At 42.2% G+C, this 18,060-nt stretch overlaps 1 protein-coding gene across 4 annotated transcripts in view; it reads right to left on the reverse strand.

Annotated features, from left to right (window-relative positions):
• LOC307043755 (E3 ubiquitin/ISG15 ligase TRIM25-like) overlaps nt 1–18,060 on the reverse strand; it is a 34,071-nt gene that overhangs the window by 9,746 nt on the left and 6,265 nt on the right. The window contains exons 1-8 of one of the 4 annotated variants that reach the window (XM_079688539.1): nt 14,794–14,942; nt 14,185–14,267; nt 7,202–7,830; nt 4,052–4,147; nt 3,711–3,944; nt 1,970–2,138; nt 1,699–1,761; nt 1,301–1,462 (exon numbers count right to left, since the gene is read on the reverse strand). In XM_079688539.1, coding sequence (XP_079544665.1) covers nt 1,301–1,462; nt 1,699–1,761; nt 1,970–2,138; nt 3,711–3,944; nt 4,052–4,147; nt 7,202–7,801 — 1,324 coding nt within the window. In that variant the 5' untranslated portion in view covers nt 7,802–7,830; nt 14,185–14,267; nt 14,794–14,942. Of the gene's footprint in view, nt 1–1,300; nt 1,463–1,698; nt 1,762–1,969; nt 2,139–3,710; nt 3,945–4,051; nt 4,148–7,201; nt 7,831–14,184; nt 14,377–14,793; nt 14,943–18,060 lie in introns of those variants that run through there. The other 3 variants (XM_079688540.1, XM_079688538.1, XM_079688541.1) reach the window with 3 other exon arrangements.

Consider the following 18,060-nt stretch of genomic DNA (forward strand, 5'->3'; position numbering starts at 1 on the left):
TAGTATGTATAGATTATATGTATAGTACTTTAACTTAGTTTTACCATTGACAAGTGTGTCAGGTGCGTTACCTGCTAGCTACTTATAACACGTCTATGATAGGGCCAGGTTCTCCCGCAAACAAAATCAGTTTTACAATTATATTGTTTTAAATGTTGCATTTTAATGCTACGATCTATAGCGTGTATTACTGTATAGACTTTGCGATGAGCCCACATTTAGACCAAACGCTATTCAGAACATCACGTAATGTTGTGCGTAGACGGCTCTGCTAAAGATTCTTCCCTAGTTTAGGTTTTATGTTCTGTGTTTAGATAGGTTCCTATTTTATTTTGATAGTCTTGTCTACCCTCATGTGTCTAAAGTACGTTTCCTGCCTTGTCTGTTTTCCCGCTGTTGTGATTGTGTAAATTGTCTTCACCTGGTGTTGTCTGTCTAGTATATATAGTTCTCGTCTTCCCCTGTCTCGTTGCCAGATTGTCTTGTGTGCCAAGCCTTCCATCGTAAGACCATTTTGTCATTGTCCATAGAGTTATCGTCCATAGAGTTAGATTAAGTAAGTAAGTAGTTTTTTGATAGTATAGGTTAGACAGTTTATTGAGTGTTTGTTTTGTTGCTTTATGTATTCAGTGTGTTATGACCTGTCTACATTAAAACACTTTATTTTGATACTTTGTCTCTGCATCGTGCATTTGATTCCACGCCCTTGTACAGCCTCAACACGTAAGAAAGTTTATGCGCGTTACACTCGGCCGCCTGTTCTGAGTTTGGAGCCTTCAAAAAATAAATTGACATCAGGAAACGGCTTAAAACCACTAGTTTTAACTACTTAAAACAGTTTGTTAAGGGGATTTTATACAACAGGGAACGGAGTCTCAAGCTGTATTGGCCTTGAGCGGTGAGTAGACTATTTCCATATTCATTTGATCTTCTGCTGCTTATTGCGTAATGTCGCTCTGCATGGTGTGAACTTGTTTGCTGCTGTGATCAGCGGTTAGCCAAGTGTAAGGCCCAAGCAATGCTGTTGCTCTCATGTTTTTTGGTTTTTAATGTGTGCCTTTACGTACAAGCTGCATGCATGCTGATGTTTACCTGTGTTAGTGCCGTAGTGCACTATGCACATTTGCAAAAGAGGTTTGGATGTTGCTGTTTGTTTGTGCGTATTTGTGAGCGATGTGCGTCTCTACGCAATGTTAATGTAATTTATGCGGCCTCCACATGACGGCAAAGTGAAGTAAACTGATTTTATTGATGTCAATCTTTTACGTGAAACAACATTGTATGATTTTATCTTACTCACTTGTCTGTTGTCCTGCCATGTATGGAGGATTCCAATGCCAGCCTGTGTGTGTGCCCATAAAAGAATTAATGGGCACATTAAAAGGCATGAGTAATGGCTGGATGGGTGGACGACCCACACTGTGGGACCTCGGCGCTCTTCTCTGCTTTGGAGGCTTGGTTACTTCGGAAACAGGTCAGAAGACATTTTGTGAACAAACAGTCATGGATTAAAATATTTTCCTTATTGTTTATTAACACTTCAAAGATTCAGTAAGCACAATACACACGTATTGACTAGAAGATATCCACAAATGTCTTTTTTTATGTGAATAAGAGCTAGGACGTGCACGGAAATGTGTGTGTTTATCCAACACATGACATGTTTTATCATAGGTATAATTATAGAGATGAACATACTATCCCCAGGCTGAGATCCAGTACTTTTAGTTGCAGGTCCTGAGACAGTCTCTGCTTTTTGCTCTGTGAACATTAAATGGACTGCATTAGTACATCTCTGTGGTAATGATTACACGAGGGACAGGTTTTTTGAATACTCAGAATGTCAAATTGTTCCAGAACACCAATACGATTTGCATTTGATCTCGACCAAAACTCAACAGGATTGACTTAATTATCATTTCATAATACATCACAAAACACAAAATATAAAATGTACATGTATATTCACCTGGTTTAAGTGTCAGCAGTCGGGCCTCAACAGGCTGTTTGAGGATCTCTGCCAGGTGCTGCTTCAGAGCAGCAGAGCAGGCTTGTGATGCTGTCACCTTCTTAGAGTCCAGGTTGATTTGAGGCATGTGAGGGTCAAACTTTACAGCCTTCGGTAAGTTAAATGAAGCCTGTGAGGAACAAGGGGAAAACTAGTAATGAATGGATGAGTGTTTCCCCAAGTCTTTCAAAACATGGCTTTAGGTGTAGGGTAGATCACAATGCATTGCTCTTTTTTAACAATCACGATGATGCAAGTGCGTTTTGTATTTATAAAAACTGGTACAATGCCCGTTCAAAACATGCATGATCAGAACGGGCCAATTGCATCGGCTCTAGTATTGCGCTTCCTTGGCTTTCCTTTTTTTAGCAACCTTAATAACATATAAATTAAGTGGACTATAGTGGATAACTCAATTATGTACAAGCATTAGTAAGGATCCCTTTAATACACTACACAGTGTGTACATACCGCACTAGTGTGAAGTTTATGGGATGAACCGTTATCGAGAAAAACAAAGAATAAACATGGAAACAGAGACTCCTTCCATCTTAGTTAGATGTCGTTTTTCAAGCTGAGGTATTAAAACGGCATGTTTGAAACAATCCAAAATATATTTCATTCACTATTAAATATCACAGAGAGCAAAAAAACAGAGAGCAAAAATCACAAGTGAAGATTTGATGCTTCATGGTGATTTTTGCTTAAAAAAAATACTCCTTGCCATTTTTCAAATTTGTTGCTGATTCTTTTTTCAGTACTTGTTTGTTTTCTGTCAATCCTTAAACAGGTAGATACATAACTGTACGGTGGTCCTGAAGTGCAAGACACCACAGCATTTCAGAAAACACTACAGAATTTCAGAAAAGACAACAGCATTTCAGAAAACACAACAGTATTTCAGAAAACACTACAGCATTTCAGAAAACACAACATTGGACGCAAAGGTTATTCCTTAGGGAGAACACTTCTTGTTTGTGATTGGACAGAGTCAGCCAGAGAAGCACTGCTGTGATTGGTTGTTTTTGCTGCCAGTCAAGAAATGACGCTTCGTGATTGGTCAGCACCAGACAGCGGAACATGTCCCAACACATCAGCCGTTAGCTGTTAGCACACACTCAGAGCTCACAGCTCCTCATATCTGTTCAGAAACTGGAAAAAAATAAACCTATACAAAACACAGACTGTCTATCTATGTCATGGCAAATACAGTCGCTGCTTTATTTATGTCTGTATGACGTTGTAGTGAGTGTGGACCTGTGGTGTGGACGAAGCAGCAACAGTTTAGTTTAGCCTGATCTATCCGATTCCCCCCCCCCCCGCCCCCTCTCCAGCGCGTCTTGTTTGAATGACAGGAGTAGGCCCCTACACACGGCGGCGAGCATTGTCGCTTGCCGGCGGCGGGGGGGCTGAAACTCGACCAACAACCAATCACATAAATCTCCCGCCCCAGACACACAAGCACCCGGTTTGATTGGCTAGAGCTTGTACTGGCATATGATTGATATGATGAAACACAGCTGACGGCCGCGGTGAAACTCGAGCGATTAGAGCGATGCGAATATTGGGTTGTCTACCATAGTACTTACATGGAGATAAGCCCCTTAAAAACCATGAATTAATAAAGCATTAATTCATGTTTTTTTTTGCATCGCTCGTATATTCCATCTCATTTGTTTCCCTGTGACATTGTAAATCTCACCTGTAGAAAGGCCATGGTTTGGGATTGACTCAGCAGATTGTTGATGGATGCTCTGGCTTTTGTCATCTTCTCAGTATTCACAGTCAACCTCTTCATGTGGTCCTGAAGTTTCGTCTGGCCAATCTCCAGCTCGCTGTCCACCTCATGTTGGGCGTTCTGTTCTTCTTGGACCAACATATCCCGGATCTGCTGATACACAGCTGCCAATGCTGTCTTTCTTTTTGTGGCTGCATCCTAGGCATAAATATATACAGGAACCAGTTAAAAGGCAAATTGGCATATTTCCATTTGTAAAGGAATGAATAGTTCATTTCTATTGTTTGGCAAACTTGAAAAAGTACCTTCAGCTTGCCCTGCGTGTGATTCATCTGAAACATTAAAGTCTCTGTCTTCTCAATCTTTCCATTCAGCAAATCCAATTTTTCTCTGAGTTCGGACTACAAAGACAGATGTGAAACAGCTTCAGTACACCGCTTCAAAGGAAGGCTTTTTCAGCACCAAATGTCACCTTCATTTAATCTTTTTAACTGTTTATATTTTTCTCTAATGACCAATTTCGTACATACATATATGTTTTCCCTCAAAAGAAACAAACTAATCTTTTGATATGCTTTTTTTTTTTTAAAAAGACAAAAAAAGCCATAATGCAAGTCTCATATTCTCTTATTTGTATGTGAGAAAAAGGCAACAAATCCCAGACAATGATGAAAATAATAAGAAAGTAGAAACAAATAATTTTAAAGAATTAAAGGTGCTAATCAAAATATAGGGACAAAAAGAATATAACCGAAGTACATTAAAAGGTAGAGTAAATCCGATTATAATACAGATATAAAAAAAAGGGGCAGTAGAGTATCATCCTGGCCCGTCTACACGGCGGCGTGCGTTGAAATCTTCACCATTCACTTTGAATGGGGTGATGTCACTTTTTGCCGAACTGCATTGTGGGAAGCGACGCGGAGCTTTGCTGGTGTGGCTCGCTGCAAAAATTGAGCAATGTTCAACTTTTGAAGCCTCGGCAGAAGCGTCAGCCAATCGAATCATATGCTAGTACAAGCTCTAGCCAATCAAACCACTGCTTGTGTGTCAAGGGCGGGAGATTCATGTGATTGGTTGTTGGTCAAGTTTCAGACACGTCCGCCGGCAAGCTTCAACGCACGCCGCTGTGTAGACGGGCAGTAACAGCCCGTCCACATTACAGCTTCGACAGCTTCAAAAACGGTTTCCAACGCGTCTGCCCATTCACTTTGAATGGGGTGACGTCAAGTTGCCTCGCTTTTCGCCGAACTGAATTGTGGGTAGCAGAGCGGAGCTTTCCTGGCGTTTCAGAATGCAAAAGTTGAACAATGTTCAACTTCTGAAGCCGGAGACGCCGGAGTAGCCAGCGTCAGCCAATCAAATCCTGTTTATGCAAATCTGAAAGTTCAAGCGTTAGCCAATCAAACCGCATGCAAGCTGGGAGAGCCAGACCGCAGTTCATTTCCTCATATTCCAAACGAGAAATTACGGTAGCAAATCACCCGGTTCTTTACGACCAGAACTATTTACTGGGATACAAACCGGAGGAACCAGGCATGGAGGGAGGTGGCAGAGACAGTGGGTGAAACTGGTAGGTTTTCGCCTGTTTGGGGAGTTTATATATATATATATATTGCTTGCATAAAATCCCCGGGGTTTTTTGCTTTGTATGCCGGGGGCGGGACATTCATGTGATTGGTTGTTGGTCGCGGTGCTCGAATAAAATCCCCAAGCTTCAGACACGCCCAGCTCCAAGCTTTTTTTGAAGCTATAGTGTGGACAGGCCGTTACGGCTCCACCGGCGATGCGGCGGTATAACGGCCCGTCTACACTACAGGCATCAAAAAATCTTGAAGCTGGGCGTGTCTGAAGCTTGGCGATTTTTTGCGAGCTACGCGAACAACAACCAATCACATGAATCTCCCGCCCCCGAAATACAAAGCAATAGCAATGTTAAAACGAAGTAAACTGGATATAAACTCTCCAAACACGCGAAAAACCTAACAGTTTCACCCACTGTCTCTGCCACCTCCCTCCATGCCTGGTTCCTCCGGTTTGTATCCCGGTAAATAGTTTTGGTCGAAAAGAACCGGGTGATTTGCTACCGTAATATCTCGTTTGGAATATGAAGAAATGAACTGCGGTCTGGCTCTCCCAGCTTGCACGCGGTTTGATTGGCTGCGCTTGCACTGGCGGGATTTGCAAAAACGGGATTTGATTGGCTGATGCCAAGCATCGAGCCTCAAAAGTTGAACATTGTTCAACTTTTGATGCCGATAGATGCTCGAGATGCTTGCAAAGCCATGCCATGCTCCCCACAATGCAGTTCGGTGAAGATTAAAAATCTTCTACGTCACCCCATTCAAGTGAATGGGCGAAGCGTTGAAAGCATTTTTCGATGCCTGTAGTGTAGACGGGCCGTAATGTGTCATAGAGACAGATTATTTAATTCCTTTGACTGTACGGTATGTGTAGCTAGTTTAGTACATAGGCAGGAAAAAGGAGGAGCAGATAACCTGGCTAAGAGGACAAACAAACTCAGATTATCCGCACATATCGCTAACTCATTAACAGGTTATATCAGGGGTGCCCAAGCTTTTTTGAACCGAGAGCTACTTTTAAAGTTGCCAGTCTGCCGAGATCGACCAATCCAAATAGAGAGGTGGAGCCATTACTGACAGCCTACTACCAGGTAAATACACACTTCTACTTGAATAAAACTGACCTTTGTGATGAATACTTCATAAAACACTGCAGATCCTTTATCTTACCTCTTTCTAATCTACACACATACAAGTATTTAACTGAAGTTACACAACAGTGTTGTTGATACAGAGTTGGAGTTTATTCACACGTCACATACTACAGTGGGAAATGTTTTCAAGAAACATTGAACAGTGCTGCCACATGACACAGGGAAAAAAGAAGAGACTGAACCCTTTCTTTGCCATTATATAAAAATAGTGTTGCTACAAAAGTATAAATTAGGCTTACTAGACAACTCAGATCTGAAGCTACACAGGAATCTGCTGCCAAAGTGCAATAAAAAAGACCAAATTAATAGAATCAAACCCTTTTTTTGTTGCATTTTAGTTATATTATAGAATGTCTCTTGGACCTTTACCTTATTACCTGTCACTTTAACTGCTTTATTTATAGTTCATTCTTGCATAATTTATTTTGAAACAAGTTGTTTACCAATAATTTTGTTCTTTTTAATACTCTATTTAGGTACTTTCTGTCTTTGTGGCCAGGCTGGCTGAGTCCGTCTGTCTTTATCCTTAGCTATAAACTAACATTGTGTGGGTTTATATATATGTATAGATATTATAGAAGCTAATTGGGCTTATGAAAGGAATATGAAAGGAATGTGAAAGGAATATATATATAATATATATTCCTTTCATATTCCTTCCATAAGCCCAATTAGCTTCTATCAGGGGAATAACACACACACACACACACACACACACCTCCTTCAGGTTCCTCTGCTCCTCAGGGGACATAAAGGAGCAGCCTTTATGGACCAGCTGGAGGCAGAGGCTGCAGATGGGACGGCAATGCTGGCTGCAGAAGAGCTCCATCAGCTTGTGGTGGTCCGGGCAGATGCGCTCGGACAGGTCGCCGACAGGCTCACTCAGCTGGTGAACTCTAAATGTTGGGTTTTCCCGGTGAGGCCGCAGGTGCTCCTCGCAGAAAGAGGCCATGCAGGTGAGGCAGGTCTGCGCCGCTTCTGCTTCCATACATGTATCACAGCGTATGACATCCTGGCTCTCCGCTTGGCTGTCCTCTGCTGTCCCCAGGTCGGCCTCGCTCTTGGTCGACCGCAGGTTGAAGGTCTCCACGACGGTGCTGAGGACCGTGTTTTTCTTCAGCTCCGGTTTGGTGGGGAAGTGGGTCCGACACTGAGGACAGCTGTAGGAGTCCTTCCAGCTGGCGAGGATGCAGTCCTGGCAGAAGTTGTGTCCGCAGGGGATGGTCACCGGGCAGTCAAAGGGACACAGGCAGATGCTGCAGCTCAGCTCTTCCTCCAGACTCAACAGAGAAAACGGACTCTGGTCCATCGCCGCCATCACGAAACTCCAGAGGGCTGGGCTCTGAGCTGCGAGGGAGAAACGAAACTTAACTTTTCTATTTCAGGAAAACCAAGTGACCTAATGTGGCGGTGTGTTGAGGGTAGGTGTTAGAAGTCGGTTGCGGACAACGCCACCTGGGGGAGTTTCGCCCCCAGGAAATTTTAAAAACTAGGTTTAATGCTGATAAGGACAATCAGGTTCGTTTTACACCACGGGCAGAGACAGTTTTAACGGTCAGAATACAGTTTTATTTATACAACCCTGTCTCCTAAAAATTGCGTTCCCACAGAACTAAACTGCATTCTCAATTAGGCCTACGTTTAGCTAGAAACGTATTTTCTTCCACGTTACTATGTTCGTTATGAACGTATCTCAAATACGTTTACTTTCTACATATCTTCTAGAAACATATTTTCTCCCACGTTACGTCTCTTAAGAACGTATCTTAAATACGTTTATTTTCTACATATCTTTGCCATTTATTGTCTTGCTTATAATAATGATAATAGTCATTTATAAATATCATTTTAGAGCACAAATTTGAAATCAGTAGGCGAGGCTGTAATTTCGCCAGCTGTTTTTTTTCGAGGCAGAAAATAATAGTTTCAACATGCCAAAACGCTGCTGTGTCTTTTATTGCACCTCAAACATTAAAACAAATCCAGAGTTACGTGTTTCTGTACTTCCTCTAAGAAGAAAGAACAGTAACAGAAGATCTCTGTGGCTTCAGGCTTGATCGCCGTTCAAATGACAGCGTTGGTTTCCCCAAAAGTGGGCGGGGCTGTATATTGACGTAGATTTTACTCTCATCTATTATTCAAAACCATTCTATTTATACTAACGTAAATTACATGCCACTGTTTTATCTTTTTATTACTTATATTTTTATAGTTGATTTGCTATGAGTTATATCTGAAGCAAATTATGTTTCTGAAGATGTGTAGTCAATTCCACCCTTCAACAGTGGCGGAGCCAGGACATTTTCAGTGGGGTGGCCAGGATGGAAGCAGTGATCATTTTGGGGTGGCATTGAAATCACTATTATATGAACATAAAAATACATCTCACTATAAAATAAGGGGTTATTTAAGGCACCTACAACACACCTCTACATTATTTGGGATTAAGTGGTGGAATAGATCAAATAACATTCAGTATATCTAACTATTTTTTTCTTATTCCCGCAGGCAAAGTATCAACGAAGCTTACATTATACAAATGTAATGCAATATACAGACTGTTTAGCTTATGATGATCAGCAGCACTATGAGCTCATTCTCTCAGTGTATCATCAGGAATAGAGAGACACACACACATCATTTAAATAAGAGTTTTTAAATTAAATGATAGGTTAAGAATAAACATCTTAAAGTAAATAACAATCACAATAGCCCTTAACCCTGTAAGGCAATGCTATTGGGTAGTAAATGTGTTTATAGGTCCTGCCCTCTGGCCATACACGCCAGGGATTTTGGGCCCCATGAAAAGATATCACATTGGGCCCCACCACCAGGCCCAGGCCAAGCTAACCAAGCACACTTGCTGTAACCACACCTCCAGAACCCAACCCACTCATTTATGCTTTAAATAACTCTACCTGTACAGGCTTGCATCTATCTTGTAGTCCAATACTAACTGCACAATATTTACTGACACTGAGCTGTGAAAATATAACACTTATGGGGGGACAGGGCTACTGAGCCTAGAGATGGATCTGTTAGTCCTGGCACCAGGGGGAGGGACAACTGATTTAGTTTGAATAGCTGCTAAAAATGTACCTGCATTTACTAAATGACAGCTAAAAGAGGAGTGAAATTAAAAACCTGTATAGATATTAACAGTACTTAATGTCAGCTTAGTAAAAAAAAAACATTACAATTATTATTTACAATGGACTACGCGTAGCTAACAGACATATTTCCACCACTCATAGACCACACCCACCTTTTCTTTGAAAAACTGGGTGACATACTGTCGCCCTTTAGTCCCTCTCTCTTTTCTTTCTCTCCTTTCTTTTCTCTTTTGTAAGCCTGACTTTGTGAGTCGTTGAGACATGGTTCACACCTAAGTACTACCATCCCTGCTCCTAACATGCTCTCACTCTCTGCTAGAAAGTGCCAGCGGTGCTGCACCGAGTTTGGAGGCAGGACCAAACCATTACATGTAAATAGAAGGGGGTGTACAGAGGCTTTGGATAATTAACTCTTGGAAGAAAATAAGTTAAATGAATTGTAAGTTTAGTGAGTACATTATCAATATAACGTCCTATTAATGTTAATTCTTGATGAATGATGAAAGGTTACTTAAACATTTTTTTCTTAATGTTCTAAAATTGTTTAGGCCCCCGTGGTGAAGGTGTTTGGGGTGGCCAATAGGGTAGCCAGGATTCAGCTGGGGGTGGCCGTGGCCACTCCCAGCCACTCCCCAGCTCCGCCACTGCCCTTCAAAGTAGCATAAATGTAAACTCTCATTACAGGAACAATACCGGAAACAGACGTAGGAAAGGTCCTCAGCTCGCTGATTGGATGTTTTAGCCCCAATGCACGTTTTTAAAGATATTACTAATTTTCTTTGAATATAAGAATGTAAATACTGAGTTGAGAGAATAGTCAGGGGATTTGGGTGATGGGAGACACATCTATGGAATCACAATTGCAATAGCTTACCATTAAATGACGGATATACCTTTCCGTCTGTGATGTTTTACAAATCAGATATTAATGTGTAGAAGTAAAACATGGGAAATAGTATAGCAATATCCTGTAAAAACATGAATAAAACTAAATATCTTCAGATGTTATACATACATAAGTGTCCTACACTAATAATACAACGTTATTATTAGTATGCTGTGTGTACCTTACGTTATTGAATTATTTTTGTTGAATAATGTTATTTTTGTTGAATAATGTTATTTTTGTTGAATAATGTTATTTGTTGAAAAAAATATTAAGAGTACATACTTTCATAGGGGGAAAGTAGAAGTTCAATGATAGAAATATAGAATATACAAAATCAAGAAGATACTGTAAGTGATCTCTACAACAGTTTAGTGCTGGATGTACAAAGATATTAATAGGAGGATGTGCAAAACAGACAAACTAATTAACCTTTAACACATTAAAGAATACTAAGGTTAAGGTCTTCTTTCAAATAAGAAAAAAGCTTTGGGGGTATCTATCTACAGATAAATATTAAGCCTGACAAAGTACTTAACGTCTAATATATTGCTTTCCTGCAATGTTAACTATGTTGAAGCACTTATTTTAACTGATATTATACACATTAATTATATTCTTATATATGTTGGTAGTATAAGAAATGTGCAGCATATGACAGTTTAATTGTGGAGGTACACACATATTGATAGATGTCTTGTAACCTGTGACCCAAGTTTTTCATTCATTGCATAACTACACCGTAGTTGTGTATATGAAATGTCAATAAACCTTTGAAAATCTTGAAATCTTGAAAGGGATGTGCAAAATAGCAATTATATACAGTTTTTAATTAACTATTAGTAGAGAATAACGAGTAATTAATATACTTTATAGAGATCTGTAGATAAATGTTTAGTCTTCTCAAGCACCAACTATCAAATATCTCTCCTGATTGTTGGCACTTGACAATCACTTCCCCTGAATTTTACTTAGGTGTAACTAAAGTCTGATTTAAGGGTTGTTTATATTTCACATCATTAATCAGAATCTGCAAAGTAACTAAAATAAATGTAGTGGAGTAAAAATACCAGGTTAACCTGTGAATTGTGGAGTAGAATTACAAAGTAACAATGAGCTGTCATGTGGGTATATAATGCTGCCCATTATGGATGCAAGCGATTTCACCCCATTTAGTAATTACATGTTTTAAATTTGTACACACCAATTTGTTTCCTATCGCCTAAACCTCCAGGGCTGTATACAGTTTAATACTGTCAACTTCTAATTTTGGGAAAAACGAAAACGTCTACAATTCCCAGTAGAGACGTGCCATAGAGCAGGGGTTCCCAAACGTTGCCATGCCAAGGACCCCCATATAGCATTATTTTCTGGAGGGGACCCCCCTGTTGCAATTTTTTTTTAAATGATGAGTACATTATAATGGAAAATATGACAAATTAATCATACAGCTTATTAATACATTTTCTTAATATGTATTTGTATTAATAATCAGTTATTCTTCTAAAAAAAAATGTGTATTTATCTTTTGTTTGTCATTCATTACATTCATTGTGTCTTCTGTTATAAACATTCTTAACACAATATTAAACAGTAATATCAACAGTAAACATATTTTTAAAGCATTTTTAAAGTGATTTCTGTCTTTATAATATTATATAATTTTGAACAGTAATATGAACAATTAACATATATTTTTAGCATTTTTAAAAGCTATTTATGCCTTAATAATATTATATATAATATTCAACAGTAATATTAACAATACAAATATTTATATTCATATATATGAACAACAATATTTGCTACATCCGTGCACTCATCCAGCTGCAGAGCAAAATATTCACGAGCTCTCACTTGCTCCAAAAGCTGAGCAGATACTCGGGCCCAATCCCAAACCACTCCCTCGACCCTACCCCTCCGTGAAGGAGTGAACTCCGTCTGTAGCCACACTCGCAGCTCAACGAGGCTCCCTCCTGTCAGATGGAGGGAGTAAATACAGCGGCAAGCTTTGGGACGGCCTCCCCTCTCTCCGGCAGAAACAGGAAATACCGTAACTGTATGTAACAACGGTTTCAAATCAGCATCTCTAGGACAACATTTTTAAATTAATAACTCAAATAAAACTACAAACATATTTCATTGTGTTACTTTTTTGTAAAGCTCTTTTAGTTTTAAACCTGATGTTTATAAGCTTCTTAGTTTTTGCAACAGTCTGTAAATATACACAACTTTATAATAAAATGCACACATTTACCTTTTTCTAGACTAAACACAGGTATGATCCTAAGTTAAAACATAGGTTATCATGAGGTTGTTAACATCGCAGTTTATCAGTGGATGTTTGCTGGAACTACTTGTAAACAGCGTGTTTCCTGACGGACACACACAGCGTGGCTCCGGTCAGCTAGAGACCGGTCTCAAGTCAGCACCGCTGCAGACTCACTGTTTGAGGGCTTGATAGCCCACTCCCCCTCCACACTGCTCCACACTCGTTGGTTTGGAACAGCCCTCAATATGACGGAACCTCCGCATGAACGCGCAAACGGAGGGGTAGGGTGTAGGGGGCGGTTTGGAAATGGGCCTCAGTTTCACTCTCAGTAGCAGCAGCTCGATTCTGATTGGCTCGAAGGGCGGTCGTGTGATTTAAAATATATATATATATATTAATAAATAAAACATATTAAAATATTGGCATCAAAGGACCCATAGATTGATAGATATGCAGTTATTAATAACATCTAAAAAGAGAAAAATGCAACTTTAAAAAAAGAAAATAATTCCCCTTTCCCTCAAACTTTGCGTGACCCCCCTGGCGCCCCCTAGCGGCCCCGCGGGGGATCGGGGCCCACAAGTTGAAAAACACTGCCATAGAGAATATGTTGCGAAACACAATAGCCAGCATGTGTAGTTCTCGGGAGGCGTTCGAGTCCAGTTTTGAATAGTCTGCCGTGGTTTCGTTCCATTTCAAAGTGCTTGACGCTCGGCGTAACCTTGGCGCACTGCCACTCCAACATCCAAATCCCAGAGCTTGAAGATTAATCATGGGGTTTGTCAACGGGACTGTAGTCCCAAACGATAGCTGGGGATTATGGGTAGTGTAGTGTCTTCGGCCATCATAAACTGAGTTTTTTTTTCGGATATCATATCGCATTAACAACACCATCTGGCGTCACATCGATCTTCTGTTACTGTCCTTTCTTCTTAGAGGAAGTACAGAAACACGTAACTCTGGATTTGTTTTAATGTTTGAGGTGCAATAAACGACACAGCAGCTTTTTGGCATGTTAAAACTATTATTTTCTGGCTCGCTCATGAGAGTAAAAGCTGGTGAAATTACAGCCTCGCCTACTGATTTCAAATGTGTGCTCTAAAATGATATTTATAAATGATTATTATCATTATTATAAGCAAGACAATAAATGGCAAAGATATGTAGAAAATAAACGTACTTAAGATACGTTCATAACGAATGTAACGTGGGAGAAAATACGTTTCTAGCTAAACGTAATTGAGAATGCAGTTTAGTTCTGTGGGAACGTAATTTTTAGGAGACAGGGTTGATTTATAACATACAAAATATCTAAAACACCACACACAATACATTTTAATAAAATACCCACTTTGGGGAAACGGACAGGGCTTGGCTTACCACGGCGACAGTTAACAGAAAGGGGAGTAAGGGGTCCAAAAATAAATCACCTGTGACACTCCACACCACTCAAAACGGATACGTGAAGAAAACCACCAGGGAGTCTGACTCTGCTGCCTCAGGCCCACAGCACCTGTCCGGCACAGGATAAAATGTTATAGTTCTGACAAAAGGATAAACAAAAGAAAACAACAAAATACACCAAATCTGAATGAATGTAAACAACAAATGAATAAACAAATTAAAGCAAATGTAACGGACTGCAAGGAATAAACAAATTAAATAGAATTAAAGTAAAAGGGCTGCAAAGAATAAACAAATTAAATCAAATTAAAGTAAATGTAAAGGACAGCAAGGGATAATCAAATGAAATAATAAATGTCCTTATAGTCGTATTAGGACAATTCCCTGGCTTCAAGAAAGGCTCCAGCAACAGGCCAGACTAACAGAGTGTTTTCCACACAACATGATGTTCTTAGTGGCGTTTCTACAGTCTGTCCATGCAAACATTTCCAGGGGGCCCTTCCAACAACAGATTCATCAACATAATTATTATTTATTTAAATAATCTGACATAAAAAGAATATATATATTCCAAATGTAAGAACATTTTTCAAAATATAAAAAACACTTATTTGTATACAAATAAAAACAATTACAATATATCTTTAAAGTTGTCCATCCATCCATCCATCTTCTCCCGCTTATCCGTGGTCGAGTCGCGGAGGTAGCAGTTCCAGCAGAGAGCCCCAAACTTTATTTTCCCTGGCCACATCAACCAGCTCTGACTGGGGGATCCCAAGGCGCTCCCAGGCCAGCGAAGAGATATAATCCCTCCATCTGGTTCTAGGTCTACCCCTTGGTCTCTTCCCAGCTGGACGTGCCTGGAACACCTCCCTAGGGAGGCGCCCAGGTGGCATCCTAACTAGGTGCCCGAACCACCTCAACTGGCTCCTTTCGACGTGAAGGAGGAGCGGTTCAACTCTGAGTCCCTCCCGGATGACCGAACTTCTCACCTTATCCCTAAGGGAGACACCAGCCACCCTGGGGAGAAAACCCATCTCGGCCGCTTGTACCCGCGATCTCGTTCTTTCGGTCATGACCCATCCTTCATGACCATAGGTGAGGCTAGGAACGAAAATGGCCCGGTAGACAGAGAGCTTTGCCTTCTGGCTCAGCTCCCTTTTCGTCACAACGGTGCAGTAAAGCGACTGCAGTACCGCTCCCGCTGCTCCGATTCTCCGACCCATCTCACGCTCCATTGTTCCCTCACTCAAGAACAAGACCCCGAGATACTTGAACTCCTTCACTTGGGGTAAGGACTCATTCCCTACTTGGAGTGGACAGTCCATCGGTTTCCTGCTGAGAACCATGGCCTCAGATTTGGAGGTGCTGATCCTCATCCCAGCCGCTTCACACTCGGTTGCGAACCGATCCAGTGAGTGCTGAAGGTCGCAGACCGATGAAGCCATTAGAACCACATCATCGGCAAAAAGCAGTGGTGCAATCCTTAGTCCACCGAGCTGCAGAACCCCTCCCCCACGACTACGCCTCGAAATCCGATCCATGTATATTACAAACGGGATTGGTGACAAAGCGCAGCCCTGGCGGAGGCCAACCCTCACCTGAAATGGGTCCGACTTACTGCCGAGGACCCTGACACAGCTCTCGCTTTGGGAGTACAGAGATTGGATGGCCCTGAGTAGAGACCCCCTCACCCCATACTCCCGCAGCACCTCCCACAGTGACTCCCTGGGAACCCGGTCATACGCCTTCTCCAAGTCTACAAAACACATGTAGACTGGATAAGCGTACTCCCAGGCCCCCTCCAGGATCCTTGCGAGTGTAAAAAGCTGATCCGTCGTACCACGACCAGGACGGAATCCACATTGTTCCTCCTCAATCTGAGGTTCGACAATCGGCCTGACCCTCCTTTCGAGAACCTTAGAGTAAACTTTCCCGGGGAGGCTGAGTAGTGTGATGCCTCTGTAATTGGCACACACCCTCTGATCCCCCTTTTTAAAAAGGGGAACCACCACCCCGGTCTGCCACTCCTTCGGTACTGTTTCCGACTTCCACGCAACGTTGATGAGACGTGTCAACCATGACAGTCCCTCAACACCCAGAGCCTTCAGCATTTCTGGGCGGATCTCATCCACCCCTTGGGCTTTGCCACTGTGAAGTTGTTTGACGACCTCAGTGACCTCCCCCCGGGAGATTGGTGTCGATCCCCCGTCATACTCCAGCTCTGCCTCTAACATAGAGGGCGGAGTGGTCGGGTTCAGGAGTTCCTCAAAGTGCTCCTTCCAACGCCTTAACACTCCATCAGTTGAGGTCAACAACGTCCCATCCTTACTGTACACAGATTGGATGGTTCCCTGCTTCCCCCTCCTGAGGTGTCAGACAGTTTTCCAGAACAACTTTGGTGCCGCCCGAAAGTCCTTTTCCATGTCTTCTCCGAACTTCTCCCACACCCGCTGCTTTGCCACGGCCACGGCTGGGGCTGCTGTCCTTCGGGCCTGTCGGTACCTTGCACCTGCTTCGGGAGTCCCCCGGGATAACAAATCCCTGAAGGCCTCCTTCTTCAGTCGGACGGCTTCCCTGACCACCGGTGTCCACCAGGAGGTTCGAGGGTTACCGCCCCTTGAGGCACCTAGGACCTTGAGACCACAGCTCCCCGCCGCGGCTTCGGCAATAGAGGCTTTGAACACCGACCACTCTGGTTCAATGTCCCCAACCTCCACAGGAATACCCGAAAAGCTCCGCCGGAGGTGTGAGTTGAAGGCCTCCTGAACTTGGGCCTCCTCCAGACGTTCCCAGTTCACCCGAACTACACGTTTGGGCTTACCAGGTCTATCCAGAGGCTTCCCCCGCCACTCGACCCAACTCACCACCAGATGGTGATCAGTTGACAACTCCGCCCCTCTCTTTACCCGAGTGTCCAAAACATACGGCCTCAGGTCCGATGATACGATAACGAAATCGATCATGGACCTTCTGCCTAGGGTGCTCTGGTACCACGTACACTTATGAGCATCCTTATGTTCGAACATGGTGTTTGTTATGGCCAATCCATGACTAGCACAGAAGTCCAGTAACAAACCACCACTCCGGTTCAGATCAGGGGGGCCGTTCCTCCCAATCAATCCCCTCCAAGTGTCTCCATCATTGCCCACATGTGCGTTGAAGTCTCCCAGCAAGATTAAAGAGTCCCCTTCAGGAGCCCCACACAGGACTCTTTCCAGGGTCTCCAAGAAGGCCGTATACTCTGAACTGCTGTTGGGTGCATAAGCACACACAACAGTCAGAGTTTTCCCCCCCATAACCCGCAGGCGTAGAGAGGCAACCCTCTCGTCCACTGGGGTAGACTCCAACAACGAAGCACCCAACCGGGGACTTGTGAGTATCCCCACACCCGCCCGGCGCCTCACACCTTGAGCAACTCCGGAGAAGAATAGAGTCCAACCCCTATCCAGAAGTAAGGTTCCAGATCCAACTGGTAACGCTCCACCTCTCGCACAAGCTCCGACTCCTTCCCCCCCAGAGAGGTGACGTTCCACGTCCCCAAATGCAGCTTCTGTCGCCCGGGTCTGGTCCGTCTAGACCAGGGGTCACCAACCTTTTTGTCACCGAGGGCTACTTCAAGGGTACTGAGTAATACGAAGGGCTACTTGTTTGATACAAACTTCCTGAATAACATAATTGCACGGTTCACCTTTAATGATAATATTATTATTAATAATAATAATCAGAATATATATTAATTTACTGTATGTGAAGGACTGTCTGATCACATGTTAATGTTAATTATTCCTCACAATAATTATTAACAATGATTTACCATTGCTATAGCAACCCCATTGTTTTGTTATGAAAATGTATCTATATTTATACACATTCTCGTGAGATCTATCAGGGGTCGTTGT

Source organism: Notothenia rossii (genome assembly GCF_949606895.1).
Source record: "Notothenia rossii genome assembly, chromosome: 1".
NCBI classification, from domain to species: domain Eukaryota; kingdom Metazoa; phylum Chordata; class Actinopteri; order Perciformes; family Nototheniidae; genus Notothenia; species Notothenia rossii.